Raw genomic sequence first — 20,046 nt, forward strand, 5'->3', positions numbered from 1 at the left:
ACTCCCCCTCCCTCCCTCCCATTCTCCCTCTCTACCTGCCTCTCTCTCTCTCTCCCCCCACTCTCCCTCCCTCCCATTCTCCCTCTCTACCTGCCTCCCTCTCTCTCTCCCCCCACTCTCCCTCCCATTCTCCCTCTCTACCTGCCTCCCTCTCTCTCCCCCCACTCCCCCCTCCCTCCCATTCTCCCTCTCTACCTGCCTCTCTCTCTCTCTCCCCCCACTCTCCCTCCCTCCCTCCCATTCTCCCTCTCTCTCTCCCCCACTCCCCCTCTCTCCAATATATTCCCTCAACTAATGGGCACTACAGAGAGAAAGAGAGGAATGAGTGGAAGGGGAGAGAGATGCTCTCGTCCACTCTCTAATCAATGATTCACTTATTCAACAGGATTTCCTACTGGTCACTGGGACCAGAACAATAGAAATATATATAGATATACTAAGAGTTTATTTCCAATATCCACCAATTTTACACATTTGTGTTTTTTCATCAGAAATGATTGCTTATGGGTACCTTCATGTTTGTATAAAATATTACTGTTCTCAGAATGTTATACTGATAGCTTTGAGATGTTTATAAAAAAAATAGTTTAATTTGCAAAACACTATATTTTACTATATGTTTAGAAATGTTGGTATCCTGTATATTTGACCTTGATATGTGGTTGTCTCACCTACCTACCGTAAGATGAATGCACTTACTGAAAGTCTGTCTGGATGAGAGTATCTGCTAAACGACTCAAATGGAAATGTTTTACATACAGATCTCATATTACTGCATGAAAAACATACGATAATAATAATAGATGTCACAAATGTATCATTTGTACAGTTCTCTAGAAAATAAAAACATTGGACAGTGTAAATCCTAGCAGCACTACTTACTTCTCCGGGTTAAGCATTAAGCAAAAAAACATGACTGTTTGTCACTGAAGTGAAATCATCAAGTCATAGACTTTAAACAAATACATGTCTGTCATTGAACAAACCTACGCCATGAAAAAACACACCAATCTCTTTCATCATTTCTTGAAACAATAAAAGCTAATTTACCAACATTTCTGGAAATGAATATATATCTTTTTGGAATAAAACTATGTGTGTTCACCATTTTGTTTGTGATGATTTGTCCCATGCAGACAGATCACACACACACACACCCACATGCACAGACACACACACACACACACGCACGCACGCACGCACACACACACACACACACACACACACACACACACACACACACACACACACACACACACACACACACACACACACACACCCCCACACACACACACCCCCACACACACACACCCCCACACACACGCACACACACGCACACACATGCAGCTACACAAATATGCTGTGCGCACGCACACACACACACAGACAAACACACACACAGACAAACACACACACAGACAAACACACACACACGCGCACGCACACTGACAAACACACACACTGACAAACACACACACTGACAAACACACACACAAACTGACAAACACACACACACACACACACCCACTGACAAACACACGCACACACATGTAGTTACACAAATATGCTACCACACACACACACACACACACACACGTAGCTACACAAATATGCTACGCACAGACGCACACACACACACACACACGTAGCTACACACGTAGCTACACAAATATGCTGTGTACACACGCACACACACACACATGTAGCTACACAAATATGCTGCGCGCACGCACACACACACGCGCACACACACACGCACATGTAGCTACACAAATATGCTGCGCACACGCACACACGCACACACAGACACACTCTCTCTGTCTAGGTCACACTCTCTCTGTCTAGGTCACACTCTCTCTGTCTCGGTCACACTCTCTCTGTCTCGGTCACACTCTCTCTGTCTCGGTCACACTCTCTCTGTCTCGGTCACACTCTCTCTGTCTAGGTCACACTCTCTCTGTCTAGGTCACACTCTCTCTGTCTAGGTCACACTCTCTCTGTCTAGGTCACACTCTCTCTGTCTAGGTCACACTCTCTCTGTCTAGGTCACACTCTCTCTGTCTAGGTCACACTCTCTCTGTCTAGGTCACACTCTCTCTGTCTAGGTCACACTCTCTCTGTCTAGGTCACACTCTCTCTGTCTAGGTCACACTCTCTCTGTCTAGGTCACACTCTCTCTGTCTAGGTCACACTCTCTCTGTCTAGGTCACACTCTCTCTGTCTAGGTCACACTCTCTCTGTCTAGGTCACACTCTCTCTGTCTAGGTCACACTCTGTCTAGGTCTCTCTCTGTCTAGGTCACACTCTCTCTGTCTCGGTCACACTCTCTCTGTCTCGGTCACACTCTCTCTGTCTAGGTCACACTCTCTCTGTCTAGGTCACACTCTCTCTGTCTAGGTCACACTCTCTCTGTCTAGGTCACACTCTCTCTGTCTAGGTCACACTCTCTCTGTCTCGGTCACACTCTCTCTGTCTAGGTCACACTCTCTCTGTCTCGGTCACACTCTCTCTGTCTCGGTCACACTCTCTCTGTCTCGGTCACACTCTCTCTGTCTCGGTCACACTCTCTCTGTCTAGGTCACACTCTCTCTGTCTAGGTCACACTCTCTCTGTCTCGGTCACACTCTCTCTGTCTAGGTCACACTCTCTCTGTCTAGGTCACACTCTCTCTGTCTCGTTCACACTCTCTCTGTCTCGGTCACACTCTCTCTGTCTAGGTCACACTCTCTCTGTCTCGGTCACACTCTCTCTGTCTAGGTCACACTCTCTCTGTCTAGGTCACACTCTCTCTGTCTAGGTCACACTCTCTCTGTCTCGGTCACACTCTCTCTGTCTAGGTCACACTCTCTCTGTCTAGGTCACACTCTCTCTGTCTCAGTCACACTCTCTCTGTCTAGGTCACACTCTCTCTGTCTCGGTCACACTCTCTCTGTCTAGGTCACACTCTCTCTGTCTAGGTCACACTCTCTCTGTCTAGGTCACACTCTCTCTGTCTAGGTCACACTCTCTCTGTCTAGGTCACACTCTCTCTGTCTAGGTCACACTCTCTCTCACTTTCCTCTTTAGAACATTGTGTTTTACAAATGAAAACATTCAACAAAGCACAGATACACTTATAGCAGTATCTTGCTGGTGTTTATTTAAGTAATAAGGCACGAGGGGGTGTGGAATAGGGCCAATACGCCACGGCTAGGGGATGTTCTTATGCACAACGTAACGCAGAGTACCTGGATACATGGCCATATATCACAAACCCCTGAGGTGACTTATTGTTATTATAAACTGGCTACCAACGTAATTAGTGCAATATAACCTGTGGTATACAGTCTGATATACCACGGCTGTCAGCCAACCAGCATTCAGGGCTCGAACCGCCCAGTTCATAAATAGCAGTAAATTGCAGGTATTTCTAGAGGACAGACTGAGTGGTTGTATGGCTGCTAAACGCTTACACATTGTGTAGTGCGTGTGCACATGACGACAACAATCACTGTGTCTTTCTTGCAGAATACAAGCCTTTCCAGTTTCCACGGTAACACACAGCCAGACACCATTTCGCCACAATAAAACCTCAGAGACAGACACACTCTTACCCTGAATTTGTACTGTGTGCTCCTCTTCAGGCCTTGCACTGTGGAGGTTAGGTTGTCTCCAGTGTACTGCGGATGAAAGTCTGTTCCCTGGAAGGTCAAACGTTCTCAGTTAACCTTTAAACGGACATTTGGCTGTGTGTGTGTGTGTGTGTGTGTGTGTGTGTGTGTGTGTGTGTGTGTGTGTGTGTGTGTGTGTGTGTGTGTGTGTGTGTGTGCGTCATTATATCTGTGTGGGACTCACGGTATTGTCCTCCTGGATCTCGAGTGTGTATGTGATTAGTTCCTCATTGGAGCTTCCCTCGGGACGGCCCCACTCCAGCGTGACCCAGGAGACGCCCGCCCGCAGCAGCCGCGGTGCCAGGGGGCAGGAGGGCAGCGTACCTGTAGTGTAGAACACAACCTCCGTACTGAAACCACTGTGGAGGAAGGGGGGAGGGAGGGGGGGTCGGGAGGGGGGGGGAGGGGGAGGGGGGGAGGGGGTCGGGAGGGGGGAGAGAGGGAGAGGGGGAGAGGTAGGGAGAGAGGGGAGAGGGAGGGAGAGAGGGGGAGGGGGAGAGAGGGAGGGAGGGAGCAAAATAAATTAATTTAGACGCACACAAAGCAGAGCTCATGTCTTTTATCGCTTCTCTCTCTCAATCTCTCCCTCCATTAACTCCCTCCATCTACCTCCTCTTTTCTGTCACTGGAACGACCGGCCTCAAGCAGGGGAATCTGCCCCACGGCAACGATGCGAGAACAAGAGGAGCGAGGAAACAAGAAAATAGAGAGAGACTCATTCAGAGAGATAAGACCAGACAATTAACCTCAACACAGCCATACCTCAACCAGACAACTAACCTCAACACAGCGAAACGTCAACCAGACAACTAACCTCAACACAGCCATACCTCAACCAGACAACTAACCTCAACACAGCCATACATCGACCAGACAACTAACCTCAACACAGCCATACATCAACCAGACAACTAACCTCAACACAGCCATACCTCAACCAGACAACTAACCTCAACACAGCCATACATCAACCAGACAACTAACCTCAACACAGCCATACCTCAACCAGACAACTAACCTCAACACAGCCATACCTCAACCAGACAACTAACCTCAACACAGCCATACATCAACCAGACAACTAACCTCAACACAGCCATACATCAACCAGACAACTAACCTTAACACAGCCATACATCAACCAGACAACTAACCTCAACACAGCCATACCTCAACCAGACAACTAACCTCAACACAGCCATATGTCAACCAGACAACTAACCTCAACACAGCCATACCTCAACCAGACAACTAACCTCAACACAGCCATACCTCAACCAGACAACTAACCTCAACACAGCCATACATCAACCAGACAACTAACCTCAACACAGCCATACCTCAACCAGACAACTAACCTCAACACAGCCATACCTCAACCAGACAACTAACCTCAACACAGCCATATGTCAACCAGACAACTAACCTCAACACAGCCATACCTCAACCAGACAACTAACCTCAACACAGCCATACGTCAACCAGACAACTAACCTTAACACAGCCATACGTCAACCAGACAACTAACCTCAACACAGCGAAACGTCAACCAGACAACTAACCTCAACACAGCCATACATCAACCAGACAACTAACCTCAACACAGCCATACATCAACCAGACAACTAACCTCAACACAGCCATACATCAACCAGACAACTAACCTCAACACAGCCATACGTCAACCAGACAACTAACCTCAACACAGCCATACATCAACCAGACAACTAACCTTAACACAGCCATACATCAACCAGACAACTAACCTCAACACAGCCATACCTCAACCAGACAACTAACCTCAACACAGCCATACGTCAACCAGACAACTAACCTCAACACAGCCATACATCAACCAGACAACTAACCTCAACACAGCCATACGTCAACCAGACAACTAACCTCAACACAGCGAAACGTCAACCAGACAAATAACCTCAACACAGCCATACATCAACCAGACAACTAACCTCAACACAGCCATACATCAACCAGACAACTAACCTCAACACAGCCATACATCAACCAGACAACTAACCTCAACACAGCCATACGTCAACCAGACAACTAACCTCAACACAGCGAAACATCAACCAGACAACTAACCTCAACACAGCCATACATCAACCAGACAACTAACCTCAACACAGCCATACATCAACCAGACAACTAACCTCAACACAGCCATACATCAACCAGACAACTAACCTCAACACAGCCATACATCAACCAGACAACTAACCTCAACACAGCCATACCTCAACCAGACAACTAACCTCAACACAGCCATACGTCAACCAGACAACTAACCTCAACACAGCCATACATCAACCAGACAACTAACCTCAACACAGCCATACGTCAACCAGACAACTAACCTCAACACAGCCATACCTCAACCAGACAACTAACCTCAACACAGCCATATGTCAACCAGACAACTAACCTCAACACAGCCATACGTCAACCAGACAACTAACCTCAACACAGCCATACGTCAACCAGACAACTAACCTCAACACAGCCATACATCGACCAGACAACTAACCTCAACACAGCCATACATCAACCAGACAACTAACCTCAACACAGCGAAACGTCAACCAGACAACTAACCTCAACACAGCGAAACGTCAACCAGACAACTAACCTCAACACAGCCATACGTCAACCAGACAACTAACCTCAACACAGCGAAACGTCAACCAGACAACTAACCTCAACACAGCCATACGTCATACGAGAGAGAAAGACAGAGAGAAAGAGAGGGAGAGAGAGACCGAGGAAGAGAGAGATGGTGAGGGTACAACAGATGGGAAGGACAAAATGAGAGTGAGGATGACAGAGCAGAAGCCCGGTGGAAGAGAGGGTTGGAGATAGATAGATAGATAATGACATAGATAGAGACAAAGAAAGATATAGAGGAAGATAGACATGGGGAGAGGGAAAGTGGAAGATGTCACCTACCTTATGCAATGTAGTGGTATGCCATGCATATGTAGTGCTATTACACCCATACCTGGTGCCTATGTATTGTTATGTCATGTGTATGTAGCGTTATAACACATACCTGGTGCCTATGTCGTTGTGAGCAGCCACTCTGAAGGTGTAGCCCACAGCAGGACACAGTCTGGTCAGTTTACAGTGTCTCTGGCTCCCAAAGTAACATTCTCTAAATACACTGTTCTTCTTTCCCTATGGAGGAGGGGTGGGGGGTGAGAGGGGAGGAGGGAGAGAGAGATGAGACTAGACTGCAATAATAATAATAATAATAATAACAATAATGACAACAGTAATATCATTTATTTGTCCGGCGCTGTTCTGGGAAGCCAAGGTCAAACCAACTTGATATCATGATGTAATAATACAAATCTAGAACACAGACATATGAAGACTGCCTTTCATAGTCATTTAGAAAGAGAGGAGAGAGAGAGGGGGGGGGGACAGAGAGACAGGGGAGAGAGAGGAGAGAGAGAGGGGGGGACAGAGAGACAGGGGAGAGAGAGGAGAGAGAGAGGGGGGGCAGAGAGAGAGGGGAGAGAGAGGAGAGAGAGAGAGGGGAGAGGGGACAGAGAGAGAGGGGAGAGAGGAGAGAGAGAGAGGGGGGACAGAGAGACAGGGAGAGAGAGGAGAGAGAGAGGGGGGGCAGAGAGAGAGGGGAGAGAGGAGAGAGAGAGAGAGGGGACAGGACAGAGAGAGAGGGGAGGGGCAGAGAGAGAGGGAGAGAGAGGAGAGAGAGAGAGGGGAGAGTGAGAGGGGGGCAGAGAGAGAGGGGAGAGAGAGGGGGGGGGCAGAGAGAGAGGAGAGAGAGAGAGAGGGGGGCAGAGAGAGAGGGGAGAGAGAGGAGAGAGAGAGAGGGGAGAGTGAGGGGAGACAGAGGGGGGACAGAGAGACAGGGGAGAGTGAGGAGAGAGAGAGGGGGGACAGAGAGACAGGGGAGAGAGAGGAGAGAGAGGGGGGGCAGAGAGAGAGGGGAGAGGAGAGAGAGAGAGGGACAGAGAGAGAGGGGAGAGAGGAGAGAGAGAGGGGGGCAGAGAGAGGGGGGCAGAGAGAGAGAGAGAGAGGAGAGAGAGAGAGGGGAGAGTGAGGGGAGACAGAGGGGGAGACAGAGGGGGAGAGGGGACAGAGAGACAGGGGAGAGAGAGGAGAGGAGAGAGAGAGAGGGAGAGAGAGGAGAGAGAGACAGTGGAGAGAGAGGAGAGAGAGAGAGGGGAGAGGGGACAGAGAGAGAGGGGAGAGAGAGGAGAGAGAGAGGGGGGACAGAGAGAGAGGGGAGAGAGAGAGAGAGAGAGAGGGAGAGGGGACAGAGAGAGAGGGGAGAGAGAGGAGAGAGAGGGGGGCAGAGAGAGAGGGGAGAGAGAGAGGGGAGAGTGAGGGGAGACAGAGGGGGAGACAGAGGGGGAGAGGGGACAGAGAGACAGGGGAGAGAGAGGAGAGAGAGAGGGGGGGCAGAGAGAGAGGGGAGAGAGAGGAGAGAGAGGGGGGGACAGAGAGAGAGGGGAGAGAGAGGAGAGAGAGAGGGGGGAGAGAGAGGAGAGATAGAGAGGGGAGAGTGAGGGGAGACAGAGAGGGGGAGAGGGGACAGAGAGACAGGGGAGAGAGAGGGGGGACAGAGAGAGAGGGAGAGAGAGGAGAGAGAGGGGGGACAGAGAGAGAGGGGAGAGAGAGGAGAGAGAGAGGGGGTGACAGAGAGAGAGGGGAGAGAGAGGAGAGAGAGAGAGGGGAGAGTGAGGGGAGACAGAGGGGGAGACAGAGGGGGAGAGGGGACAGAGAGACAGGGAGAGAGAGGAGAGAGAGAGAGGGGAGACAGAGGGGGAGAGAGGAGAGAGGGGAGAGAGAGGAGAGAGAGAGAGGGGGGACAGAGACAGAGAGAGGGGAGAGAGAGGAGAGAGAGGGGGAGAGAGAGGAGAGATAGAGAGGGGAGAGTGAGGGGAGACAGAGGGGGAGACAGAGGGGGAGAGGGGACAGAGAGACAGGGGAGAGAGAGAGGGGGGACAGAGAGAGAGGGGAGAGAGAGGAGAGAGAGAGGGGGGACAGAGAGAGAGGGAGAGAGAGAGGGGGGTGACAGAGAGAGAGAGGGAGAGAGAGGAGAGAGAGAGGGAGAGTGAGGGGAGACAGAGGGGGAGACAGAGGGGGAGAGGGGACAGAGAGACAGGGGAGAGAGAGGAGAGAGAGAGAGGGGAGACAGAGGGGGAGACAGAGGGGGAGAGAGGAGAGAGTGAGAGAGGGGAGAGAATGAGAGAGGGGAGAGAGGACAGACAGGGGAGAGAGGGGGGGGAGAAAGAGGGGGAGGACAGAAAGAGAGTTGGGAGAGAGAGGGGAAAGAGAGGGAGAGAGGACAGAGAGAGGGGGAGAGAGGACAGAGAGGGGAGAGAGGGGGGGAGAAGACAGAAAGAGAGGACGGAGAGAGTGGGGAGAGAGAGGAGAAAGAGAGGGGAGAGAGGGGAGAGGACAGAGAGAGAGGGGAGAGATATTTTATGTACGTTGGAAATAGATGGCATATTATCCAATAGGAGTGTGTGTGTGGTACCTCGTCCCACTCCAGAAGGTAGTTTGTGATTTTGGATCCGTTGTCAACTGGAGGCTGGCGAGAGAAGAGAAGAATAAGTAAGGCTGTCTGGAGTGTCTGGAGTGTGTGTGCGCGTGTGCGCGTGTGCGCGCGTGTACGTGATGAGGAGAGGAGGATGAACTGGGGCTGTCACAGAGAGGAAATGGCCTGTGTGTTTTCATTAGTGTGACCTCATATCCTGCCTGAGTGAGTGATGTCACTCTCCACGCCGCCCTTACGCTGTGACAGAACCCAAGACAGAATATCACTGACAGATCTATCTATATAGAGGTGAGGATGAGAGTGCCATCTATCCTGACCAACCCCCTCTCAGAATGACATGGAGAAGGACTGGACAGCGATGTCATAAAACACCAGGAAGCAGATCTTCCCTGAGAGCAAAATAGAACCCAGATTCTCTGCTCTCGTCTCTGAAGTGTGCACTCATTCACTCCCCTGTCTCTGAAGTGTGCACTCATTCACTCCCCTGTCTCTGAAGTGTGCACTCATTCACTCCCCTGTCTCTGAAGTGTGCACTCATTCACTCCCCTGTCACTGAAGTGTGCACTCATTCACTCCCCTGTCTGAAGTGTGCACTCATTCACTCCCCTGTCTCTGAAGTGTGCACTCATTCACTCCCCTTGTCTCTGAAGTGTGCACTCATTCACTCCCCTGTCTGTGAAGTGTGCACTCATTCACTCCCCTGTCTCTGAAGTGTGCACTCATTCACTCCCCTGATGGATCTAAAATAGACTGGATGGGAGGGAATGAGTGGACACTTTTGGTACAAGAGTAAACAATCGGAACGCCCAATGAAAGGAACTAAAAGTGTGTGTACCTTCCACTGCAGTGTGAGGGTGCTCTTGGTGCGGTGAGATAGTTTGGGGGGGAAGGGCAGGTCGGGGGGGCAGGTGTGTGTTGTGAACGACCCCGTCTCCGAACACACACCCCTCAAGTTAGAGTTACACAACGCGCTGACTCTGAAACACACACAAAACATCAAATCACATTTATTAACACAATAGCAAAGAAGTGGTGAAAAAGTGTGTGTTGCTGACGGAAGGTGTGTGTTCTTACCGTACGTGGTAGTCTGAAGCTGGCCTCAGGTCTTTTAGATGGCACTCCAACTCCTCTCCACTACACACACACACACACACACACACACACACACACACACACACACACACACACACACACACACACACACACACACACACACACACACACACACACACACACACACACACACACACACACACACACACACACACACACACACACACACAATTTAATTTACAATTGAGATGAAAGTGAGATGTTTATGTTTGCATCAGGTGTTCTTCCGAAGTCTGAAACATTCATACACACCTGCTAGTTAGGATCAGAGTTAGGTGTGTTTTACCTGCTAGTCAGGATCAGAGTTAGGTGTGTTTTACTTGCTAGTCAGGATCAGAGATAGGTGTGTTTTACCTGCTAGTCAGGATCAGAGATAGGTGTGTTTTACCTGCTAGTCGGGATCAGAGTTAGGTATGTTTCACCTGCTAGTCGGGATCAGAGTTAGGTGTGTTTTACCTGCTAGTCAGGATTCAGAGTTAGGTGTGTTTTACCTGCTAGTCGGGATGAGAGTTAGGTGTGTTTTACCTGCTAGTCAGGATCAGAGTTAGGTGTGTTTTACCTGCTAGTCGGGATCAGAGTTAGGTGTGTTTTACCTGCTAGTCAGGATCAGAGTTAGGTGTGTTTTACCTGCAAGTCGGGATCAGAGTTAGGTGTGTTTTACCTGCAAGTCGGGATCAGAGTTAGGTGTGTTTTACCTGCTAGTCGGGATCAGAGTTAGGTGTGTTTTACCTGCAAGTCGGGATCAGAGTTAGGTGTGTTTTACCTGCTAGTCGGGATCAGAGTTAGGTGTGTTTTACCTGCTAGTCAGGATCAGAGTTAGGTGTGTTTTACCTGCAAGTCGGGATCAGAGTTAGGTGTGTTTTACCTGCTAGTCGGGATCAGAGTTAGGTGTGTTTTACCTGCTAGCCGGGATCAGAGTTAGGTGTGTCTTACCTGCTAGCCGGGATCAGAGATAGGTGTGTTTTACCTGCTAGCCGGGATCAGAGTTAGGTGTGTTTTACCTGCTAGCCGGGATCAGAGATAGGTGTGTTTTACCTGCTAGTCAGGATCAGAGATAGGTGTGTTTTACCTGCTAGTCAGGATCAGAGATAAGTGTGTTTTACCTGCTAGTCGGGATCAGAGTTAGGTGTGTTTTACCTGCTAGTCGGGATCAGAGTTAGGTGTGTTTTACCTGCTAGTCGGGATCAGAGTTAGGTGTGTTTTACCTGCTAGTCAGGATTCAGAATTAGGTGTGTTTTACCTGCTAGTCGGGATGAGAGTTAGGTGTGTTTTACCTGCTAGTTAGGATTCAGAATTAGGTATGTTTTACCTGCTAGTCGGGATGAGAATTAGGTGTGTTTTACCTGCTAGTCAGGATTCAGAATTAGGTGTGTTTTACCTGCTAGTCGGGATGAGAGTTAGGTGTGTTTTACCTGCTAGTTAGGATTCAGAATTAGGTATGTTTTACCTGCTAGTCGGGATGAGAGTTAGGTGTGTTTTACCTGCTAGTCAGGATCAGAGTTAGGTGTGTTTTACCTGCTAGTCGGGATCAGAGTTAGGTGTGTTTTACCTGCTAGTCAGGATCAGAGTTAGGTGTGTTTTACCTGCAAGTCGGGATCAGAGTTAGGTGTGTTTTACCTGCTAGTCGGGATCAGAGTTAGGTGTGTTTTACCTGCTAGTCAGGATCAGAGTTAGGTGTGTTTTACCTGCAATCAGAGTTAGGTGTGTTTTACCTGCTAGGATCAGAGTTAGGTGTGTTTTACCTGCTAGTCGGGATCAGAGTTAGGTGTGTTTTACCTGACCTGCAGCCGGGATCAGAGTTAGGTGTGTTTTACCTGCTAGTCCAGAGTTAGACCTGCCCTGGGATCAGAGATTAGGTGTGTTTTACCTGCTAGCCGGGATCAGAGTTAGGTGTGTTTTACCTGCTAGCCGGGATCAGAGATAGGTGTTTTTACCTGCTAGTCAGGATCAGAGATAGGTGTGTTTTACCTGCTAGTCAGGATCAGAGATAAGTGTTTTACCTTACCTGCTAGTCGGGATCAGAGTTAGGTGTGTTTTACCTGCTAGTCGGGATCAGAGTTAGGTGTGTTTTACCTGCTAGTCAGGATTCAGAATTAGGTGTGTTTTACCTGCTAGTCAGGGATCAGAGTTAGAGTGTGTTTTTACCTGCTAGTCGGGATCAGAGTTAGGTGTGTTTTTACCTGCTAGTCGGGATCAGAGTTAGGTGTGTTTTACCTGCTAGTCAGGATTCAGAATTAGGTGTGTTTTACCTGCTAGTCGGGATGAGAGTTAGGTGTGTTTTACCTGCTAGTTAGGATTCAGAATTAGGTATGTTTTACCTGCTAGTCGGGATGAGAATTAGGTGTGTTTTACCTGCTAGTCAGGATTCAGAATTAGGTGTGTTTTACCTGCTAGTCGGGATGAGAGTTAGGTGTGTTTTACCTGCTAGTTAGGATTCAGAATTAGGTATGTTTTACCTGCTAGTCGGGATGAGAGTTAGGTGTGTTTTACCTGCTAGTCAGGATCAGAGTTAGGTGTGTTTTACCTGCTAGTCGGGATCAGAGTTAGGTGTGTTTTACCTGCTAGTCAGGATCAGAGTTAGGTGTGTTTTACCTGCAAGTCGGGATCAGAGTTAGGTGTGTTTTACCTGCTAGTCGGGATCAGAGTTAGGTGTGTTTTACCTGCTAGCCGGGATCAGAGTTAGGTGTGTTTTACCTGCTAGTCAGGATCAGAGTTAGGTGTGTTTTACCTGCAAGTCGGGATCAGAGTTAGGTGTGTTTTACCTGCAAGTCGGGATCAGAGTTAGGTGTGTTTTACCTGCTAGTCGGGATCAGAGTTAGGTGTGTTTTACCTGCAAGTCGGGATCAGAGTTAGGTGTGTTTTACCTGCTAGTCGGGATCAGAGTTAGGTGTGTTTTACCTGCTAGTCGGGATCAGAGTTAGGTGTGTTTTACCTGCAAGTCGGGATCAGAGTTAGGTGTGTTTTACCTGCTAGTCGGGATCAGAGTTAGGTGTGTTTTACCTGCTAGCCGGGATCAGAGTTAGGTGTGTTTTACCTGCTAGCCGGGATCAGAGATAGGTGTGTTTTACCTGCTAGTCAGGATCAGAGTTAGGTGTGTTTTACCTGCTAGTCGGGATCCGAGTTAGGTATGTTTTACCTGCTAGTCAGGATCAGAGTTAGGTGTGTTTTACCTGCTAGTCAGGATCAGAGTTAGGTGTGTTTTACCTGCTAGTCAGGATCAGAGTTAGGTGTGTTTTACCTGCTAGTCAGGATTAGAGTTAGGTGTGTTTTACCTGCTAGTCAGGATTCAGAGATAGGTGTGTTTTACCTGCTAGTCGGGATGAGAGTTAGGTGTGTTTTACCTGCTAGTCGGGATGAGAGTTAGGTGTGTTTTACCTGCTAGTCGGGATGAGAGTTAGGTGTGTTTTACCTGTTAGTCAGGATTCAGAATGAGGTGTGTTTTACCTGCTAGTCAGGATTCAGAGTTAGGTGTGTTTTACCTGCTAGTTAGGATTCAGAATTAGGTATGTTTTACCTGCTAGTCGGGATCAGAGTTAGGTGTGTTTTACCTGCTAGCCGGGATCAGAGATAGGTGTGTTTTACCTGCTAGTCAGGATCAGAGATAGGTGTGTTTTACCTGCTAGTCGGGATCAGAGTTAGGTGTGTTTTACCTGCTAGTCGGGATGAGAGTTAGGTGTGTTTTACCTGCTAGCCGGGATCAGAATTAGGTGTGTTTTACCTGCTAGTTAGGATCAGTGATAGGTGTGTTTTACCTGCTAGTCAGGATCAGAGATAGGTGTGTTTTACCTGCTAGTCAGGATCAGAGATAGGTGTGTTTTACCTGTATATAAGTCTGTATTTGCCATCCCGTCCCTTGTCGGACAGAGAGACCTCGTAGGTGAGAGACTGGCTGTTGCTGAACCGGTTCACCAGCCCGACCGGGGGAGCCCAGGACAACCTCGCACCCCGCGCGTGCACGTTGGACACCTGGAACACCACACACACGTTCGATAACACACACACAAAGTTCCTATCAGTTTACGTTGGACACCTGGAACACCACACACACATTAGATAACACACACACAAAGTTCCTATCAGTTTATGTTCCAGTTCATCCCACATCCACTGAATACCCAATCTGCCCTGGGGACAAACCACATCCACTGAATACCCAATCTGCCCTGGGGACAAACCACATCCACTGAATACCCAATCTGCCCTGGGGACAAACCACATCCACTGAATACCCAATCTGCCCTGGGGACAAACCACATCCACTGAATACCCAATCTGCCCTGGGGACAAACCACATCCACTGAATACCCAATCTGCCCTGGGGACAAACCACATCCACTGAATACCCAATCTGCCCTGGGGACAAACCACATCCACTGAATACCCAATCTGCCCTGGGGACAAACCACATCCACTGAATACCCAATCTGCCCTGGGGACAAACCACAACCACTGAATACCCAATCTGCCTTAGGGACAAACCACATCCCAGAGACACACACTGAAGACTGTCTCATATGACCTCTCCCTCTAGAAGACAAGCTGACAGTCTCTCTCTCTCTCTCATACTTCTAGTGTGTTCCTTATGAATACTGTACAGAAGATCCATTAGAGTCCTGTGTAGGGTTGCAAAGGGAGGGAAACTTTTATGGGTTACTGGATTTGATGTAATCTATCACAAGACATCTAGTGGCCATTTTGGGTACCTCTGCCCCTCTATGTAAAATATATGAAATAATTCAATAAGATTATTATTATTTTTTTTTAAATAGAATGACAAAGCTGTGAAACATGATCCTAAATATAAACAATCAACTCATTGAATAACATTGGTGTTTAATATGAGGGTTTCAGCATGAAATATAATTTATATATTTGTTAACACACTTTCATTTATTTTCTATGTCAAAATTAATTTTTGTCAATGTTTTTGCATCAAACTGATGGCAGTTGTGAACACGGTCAATAGTTGGAAGAGTTGCAGAGGTAGTAGAAAATAATGCCAATGTTTATTAGATGCTTTTTAAAATGAATTAAGCTATTTTCTCTTGAACGACATGGTCTATCCACTAGAAATTCATGGATAATACAGATATAACAGATTAATACTATATATGAAGAATTTTAAAAAAAGTTATTCAAGTATAAATGACCAAAGTTTTGATAGATTGCCATAGATTTTCTGTTAATTACCAAAATTACTAAAGATTCTGGTAACTTCGGTAAATTACTGGTAGTGTTGTGGCCCTAGTTCTGTGTGATGAGGTGGTATAATACTGCCCCTGTGTGGTCAGGTTGGGGACTGCAGGTGTTCTGGGCTCCAAAGGACATACTACTCTGGGAGGAAGAACCTTTAGGAACAGATGTCTTTGTCTGCGAGTGTGTGTGTTTGTGAGAGAGTGTGTGAGTGTCTGCGTGTGGGTATGTGTGTGTGACTGACCTGTGGTTTGTCGATGGCGGAGAGCACTTCCTGAACTCTCTTTGCCTCCGAGTCGTGATCTGAGGTGAGAGAACAGAAACAACATTACCACCAACTCGTGTGTTTCTGTCCTTGTGTGAGAGGGTGTTATTACAGCTAAGCACCACCAGAGGGCAGGCTGAGCTGTGTCATATACAGTAAGTACAGTATGTACAGACCCCAACCTGGATTACGGCCTAGATCTGCCCTCTGTTCTGTTGTCTGCTCATAAAATAGGGTTCCAGTAACACACACACACACACACACACACACACACACACACACACACACACACACACACACACACACACACACACACACACACACACACACACACGTCCAGTGGCAGAGCATGTCTAGGGGTGATTTAGGAGTGGGTCGGGGTTAGCGCTGGGGTGTGTGTGTGTGTGTGTGTGTGTGTGTGTGTGTGTGTGTGTGTGTGTGTGTGTGTGTGTGTGTGTGTGTGTGTGTGTGTGTGTGTGTGTGTGTGTGTGTGTGTGTGTGTGTGTGTGTGTGTGTGTGTGTGTGTGATCCCTATACCAGAATTGCTCAGCGCAGAGTTCACTAAATCACCCAGAAATGGTTTGTGTTTCAGAGAGAGAGGGAGAGAGTCAGTAGCATCAGGTTAAATCTCTCCTGACCACATCTCCTGTTTCTGTTTGTCTGGATGTGTTTGTTTGATTACAGAGGACAGAGACAAAGAACGACAGAGCAACAGAGGACCAGGGGAAGAGAGGGATGGTGAGGGGGAAGGGAGAAGAGACGGTGGTCTGAGCCAAAGCTGAGTAAGACTTGGAAAGAGTGGGACTTGGGACCCTGAGTAAGAGTGGGACCCTGAGTAAGAGTGGGACCCTGAGTAAGAGTGGGACCCTGAGTAAGAGTGGGACCCTGAGTAAGAGTGGGACCCTGAGTAAGAGTGGGACCCTGAGTAAGAGTGGGACTTGGGAAAAGAAAGATAGAAAGAAAGAAGAGAGGAAACACACATGCAGAGGAGAGAAGGAGAGGAGAGAAGGAGAGGAGAGAAGGAGAGGAGCAGAGGGAGAGGAGAGAAGGAGAGGAGAGAAGGAGAGGAGAGAAGGAGAGGAGAGAAGGAGAGGAGAGAAGGAGAGGAGCAGAGGGAGAGGAGCAGAGGGAGAGGAGAGAAGGAGAGGAGAGAAGGAGAGGAGAGAAGGAGAGGAGAGGAGAGGAGCAGAGGGAGAGGAGAGAAGGAGAGGAGAGAAGGAGAGGAGAGAAGGAGAGGAGCAGAGGGAGAGGAGAGAAGGAGAGGAGAGAAGGAGAGGAGAGAAGGAGAGGAGCGAAGGAGAGGAGAGAAGGAGAGGAGAGAAGGAGAGGAGAGAAGGAGAGGAGCAGAGGGAGAGGAGAGAAGGAGAGGAGAGAAGGAGAGGAGAAAAGGAGAGGAGCAGAGGGAGAGGAGAGAAGGAGAGGAGAGAAGGAGAGGAGAGAAGCAGAGGGAGAGGAGAGAAGGAGAGGAGCGAAGGAGAGGAGCGAAGGAGAGGAGCTGAGGGAGAGGAGAGAAGGAGAGGAGAGAAGGAGAGGAGAGAAGGAGAGGAGAGAAGGTTAAGGAGAGGAGAGAGGGATTAGAAAACAGAAGAGGAGCCGAGGATAAGAAGGGATATGTATCAGGATGGAGAGAAAAGTGAGGAAAGCAGAGAGGAGGTTTGTGAGGGGTCATCTTCAGTAGGCCAGTAGGTGCTGGCCTACTGAGCAGCAAGGGGAACTGGCCCTCCCTACCTTCAGGCTATGCTCAAACCCTTCATCCCAACCCAAGCCCTCCATTCCTCCCCCTCTGGTCTCTTGGCCCAACCACCCACCACTAGAATAAAATAAAGGCCTTTCGGTTTTCCCAACTAGCGCTGATTTTGCTGATAGATACTTTGTTGAGGAAAACTGTACTTACTATCGAGATGTGTTGTTGTCTCACCCACCTATCTTAAGATGAATGCACTAATTGCAAGTCCCTCTGGATAAGAGCTAAATGACTAAAATGGCAAATGTAAGAGGAGCGTAGGGTGATTACACAATCACTGTGTTCCAGTTCTGTGACATCATCAGCAGGCGCAGCAGATGCACGGGGGGGGCTTGTCAGACTGTGTGAATATATCGAAGTGTGTCTGTGTATTAAAAAACATACTTTTAGAAACTGGAAACAAGGATCTGAAGGAACGGAGGAGAGAGGAGGAGAGAGGGAGGAGAGAGGAGGAGAGGGGAGGAGGAGAGGAGAGAGGAGGAGGAGAGGAGGAGAGAGGAGGAGAGGGGAGAGAAGAGGAGGAGAGGGGAGGAGGAGAGGGGAGGAGAGAGGAGGAGGAGAGAGGAGGAGGAGAGAGGGAGGAGGAGAGAGGAGGAGAGGGGGAGAGAGGAGGAGAGGGGGAGAGAGGGAGAGAGGAGGAGGAGAGAGGAGTAGGAGAGGGGAGGAGAGAGGAGGAGAGGGAGGGAGCGAGGAGGAGAGGGGAGGAGAGAGGAGAGGGGAGGAGAGAGGAGGAGAGAGAAGAGGGGAGGAGAGAGGAGGAGAGGGGAGAAGAGAGGAGGAGAGGGGAGAAGAGAGGAGGAGAGGGGAGGAGAGAGGAGGAGAGGAGGAGGAGAGAGGAGAGGGGAGGAGAGAGGAGAGGGGAGGGAGGAGGAGGAGGAGAGAGGAAGAGGAGAGAGGAGGAGGAGAGGGGAGGAGGAGAGGGGAGGAGAGAGGAGGAGGAGAGAGGAGGAGAGGAGGAGAGAGGAGGAGAGAGGAGGAGAGGAGGAGGAGGGGAGAAGAGAGGAGGAGAGGGGGAGGAGAGAGGAGAGGGGAGGAGAGAGGAGGAGAGAGAAGAGGGGAGGAGAGAGGAGGAGAGGGGAGAAGAGAGGAGGAGAGGGGAGAAGAGAGGAGGAGAGGGGAGGAGAGGAGGAGGAGAGGAGGAGGAGAGAGGAGAGGGGAGGAGAGAGGAGAGGGGAGGAGGAGAGGAGGAGAGAGGAGGAGAGAGGAGGAGAGGGGAGGAGAGAGGACGAGGGGAGGAGAGAGGACGAGGGGAGGAGAGAGGAGGAGAGAGGAGGAGAGAGAGAGAACAGAGACATGAAAAAGTATTTGCCCCCTTTCTGATTTTAAGCATATTTTTTATATTGAATGTCATCAGATCTTCAACCAAAAGCTAATATTAGATAAAGGGAACCTGAGTTTACAAATCACAACAACAAAAAATATACTTATTTTATTTATTTAATTAACAAAAGTTATGCAGCGACCAATTCTCCAGTGTGAAAAGTCATTTCCCCCTCACACTCAATAAGTGGTTGTACCACCTTCAGCAGCGATGACTGCAACCAAACGCTTCCTGTAGTTGTCTCTCACGTCGCTCTGGAGGAATTGTGTCCCACTCTTACATGAAGAACTGCTTAAACTGCTTGTTTCAAGTCCTGCCACAACATCTCGATTGGGATCATTAGGTCTGAACTTTGAACTTCATTCCAAAACTTCAAATTTTGTTGCTTTTTAGCCATTTTCATGTAGACTTGACTGTGTGTTTTGGATCATTGTCTTGCTGCATGACCCAGCTGCTGTTCAGCTTCAGCTCACAGACAGATGGCCTGACATTCTCCTGTAGAATTCTCCTGCAGAACTTTTTGGTCGACATGGGTCCCATTATGCCTGGCGAAAACTAAACACTGCATCCACAGTGTGAACCTCACACCAACGGTGAAGCATGGTGGTGGCAGTGTGATGCTTTGCTGCCTCAGGACCTGGACGACTTGCCTTAACAGAAGCAACCATGAATTCTGCTCTGTATCAGAGAATTCTACAGGAGAATGTCAGGCCATCTGTCTGTGAGCTGAAGCTGAAGCACAGCTGGGTCACGCAGCAAGACAATGATCCAAAACACACAATCAAGTCTACAAGAAAATGGCTAAAAAGCTACACATTTATAGTTTTGGAATGGCCTAACGAGCAGTTCAAGCTTTAAAACCCACAAATGTTGCTCCGTTACATTACTGCATGGAAGAGTGGGCCAAAATTCCTCCACAGCAACGTGAGAGACCGATCAACAACTACAGGAAGCGTTTGGTTGATGTCATTGCTGCCAAAGGTGGCACAACCAGTTATTGAGTGTGGGACGGAAGTGACTTTTTCACACGGGGGAATTGGGTGTTGCATAACCTTGTTTATGAAATAAATCAAATAAGTATGTATTTGTTTGGTTTTGTTTGGTTGAAGATCTGATATCATTCAGTATCAAAAATATAATTTTTTTAAAGGGGGCAAATACTATTTAACGGCACTGTAGAGATGGAGGGAGATAAAGAGGAGGAGAGAT

General features: G+C 48.7%; 1 protein-coding gene across 1 annotated transcript in view; it reads right to left on the bottom strand.

The window, feature by feature from the left end:
• The window catches only part of LOC124008046 (fibronectin type III domain-containing protein 3B-like), a 188,447-nt gene that overhangs the window by 59,894 nt on the left and 108,507 nt on the right, over window positions 1–20,046 (bottom strand). The window contains 8 exon segments of the mRNA XM_046318952.1: window positions 3,455–3,680; window positions 3,835–4,009; window positions 6,721–6,845; window positions 9,181–9,234; window positions 10,037–10,178; window positions 10,276–10,335; window positions 14,135–14,280; window positions 15,752–15,810. Of these exon segments, the coding sequence (XP_046174908.1) occupies window positions 3,455–3,680; window positions 3,835–4,009; window positions 6,721–6,845; window positions 9,181–9,234; window positions 10,037–10,178; window positions 10,276–10,335; window positions 14,135–14,280; window positions 15,752–15,810 (987 nt within the window).

The sequence above is a fragment of the Oncorhynchus gorbuscha genome, linkage group LG21 (genome assembly GCF_021184085.1).
Source record: "Oncorhynchus gorbuscha isolate QuinsamMale2020 ecotype Even-year linkage group LG21, OgorEven_v1.0, whole genome shotgun sequence".
Taxonomy (NCBI): Eukaryota; Metazoa; Chordata; class Actinopteri; order Salmoniformes; family Salmonidae; genus Oncorhynchus; species Oncorhynchus gorbuscha.